Here is a 1,565-nt window from a genome sequence, read left to right as displayed (position 1 = left end):
TGTCTGTGTGCGTCTCTGTCTGTGTGTGTGTGTGTGTGTGTGTGTGTGTGTGTGTGTGTGTGTGTGTGTGTGTGTGTGTGTGTGTGTGTGTGTGTGTGTGTGTGTGTGTGTGTGTGTGTGTCTGTGTGCGTCTCTGTCTGTGTGTGTGTGTGTGTGTGTGTGTGTGTGTAGAGGATTATGTGAGCAGGAGTTTAGCATCTTATCAGCTGAGGGTAATGACTACCAGAGGATAAATATCAATGATCGGTGCTTTCTTCAGTAAAGAGACCGTAGACACCTGACGCCATACATCCTGAAAATGCCCACGGCAAGTTGATCCCTCGCCAAGATGAACCTCTTCCCGTCTAGTGTCATGTGATACAGCGTGTGACACGTGTTTGGTGTTCGACAAAGGTCGGCGTGAACGCAAACTAAACCAAAAGACAAAGGAACAATGCTGCAACTGCACTCCCGAGTCCACCGAACTACAGGTGTGAAAGCGCTCTTTAAAGCATAACTCTCGCTAATATTTAATTATTACTATATTACTATAGCATGGATGCCAGCCGAGCTTAGCCCCGCCCACAACATCTGAGGTCGGGAAATTTGGTCTGGACTTGATCCGTTGTGGAGCGACTATGCTCGACACCAGAGCTGTTCGGACCAATCAAATCGTCAGGGCGGGCTTTATACGATGATGGACAGATGATCAACAGTAATCAACCACGTCACCAAAGAGCGCTTGGGTTGAATTTGTTTACAACAAAGATGGCTGCCATGGCGTCTGTTATAGAAGATATGGACAGCGCATTCATTTTAAAAGAGGAACAGAGAACCGCAATCACGTATGTATTCACACTGCCGCACCTGTCCGCACGACACGGACTTCTGTGACGTCTGTCTCCATTGCTCTGATTGGTTGTAGGTCTATGTGTTGCTCTGATTGGTTGTAGGTCTATGTGTTGCTCTGATTGGTTGTAGGACTATGTGTTGCTCTGATTGGTTGTAGGTCTATCCGTTGCTCTGATTGGTTGTAGGTCTATCCGTTGCTCTGATTGGTTGTAGGTCTATCCAATTGAGTCCAGAGGCATTTCCTTTCCTGGTTCTGTTGAAACCCGCCCCATAATCCCAGCCCAACGGAGCAGAATCAGACTCATATTCTGACTAGAATCTGACCACGTCAGGCTAGTGAAAGCGCCCTTTAACTCGTTCAGATCCAGACTGAAAATGTTCCCCCTCCAGCTGCTTCCTGTCCTGTTTGTCAGTGTCAGAGGAAGTGTTAGTGAAAGCTTTCTGCAGCTCGGGCTGAGAGCTGGAGAGGACCGGGGTTGTCCCGCGGTCTTTGAGCGACACCGAAGGAGACAGGAAACCGACACTCTGGGCTGCTAAGTGGGACACCGTCCAAACGGCAGCCGGCAGTCTGAGTGGTCTCTGATGAGACGTGAAGTGAACCCATCTCTCTGCAGAGACAGCAGCTCCATCTGCCTGGAGCCACGGCCCTGCCTCTGCTCGGCTGTCTCGCCTGCAAATAACATCATTTTCCCCTGTTGCCATGGGAACATTATTAAGTGATGTAATTACGCGAC

At 49.3% G+C, this 1,565-nt stretch overlaps 1 protein-coding gene across 1 annotated transcript in view; it reads right to left on the bottom strand.

Annotated features, from left to right (window-relative positions):
* Positions 1-1,164: 1,164 nt before the first annotated feature.
* Positions 1,165-1,565, bottom strand: part of LOC118496489 (plexin A3-like) — a 41,560-nt gene continuing 41,159 nt past the window's right edge. The window contains exon 7 of the mRNA XM_036008374.1: positions 1,165-1,410. Coding sequence (XP_035864267.1) covers positions 1,165-1,410 — 246 coding nt within the window. The remainder of the gene's footprint in view (positions 1,411-1,565) is intronic.

The sequence above is a fragment of the Sander lucioperca genome, chromosome 12 (genome assembly GCF_008315115.2).
Source record: "Sander lucioperca isolate FBNREF2018 chromosome 12, SLUC_FBN_1.2, whole genome shotgun sequence".
In the NCBI taxonomy this organism is placed as follows: domain Eukaryota; kingdom Metazoa; phylum Chordata; class Actinopteri; order Perciformes; family Percidae; genus Sander; species Sander lucioperca.
This window is presented reverse-complemented; position numbering and strand designations above follow the sequence as displayed.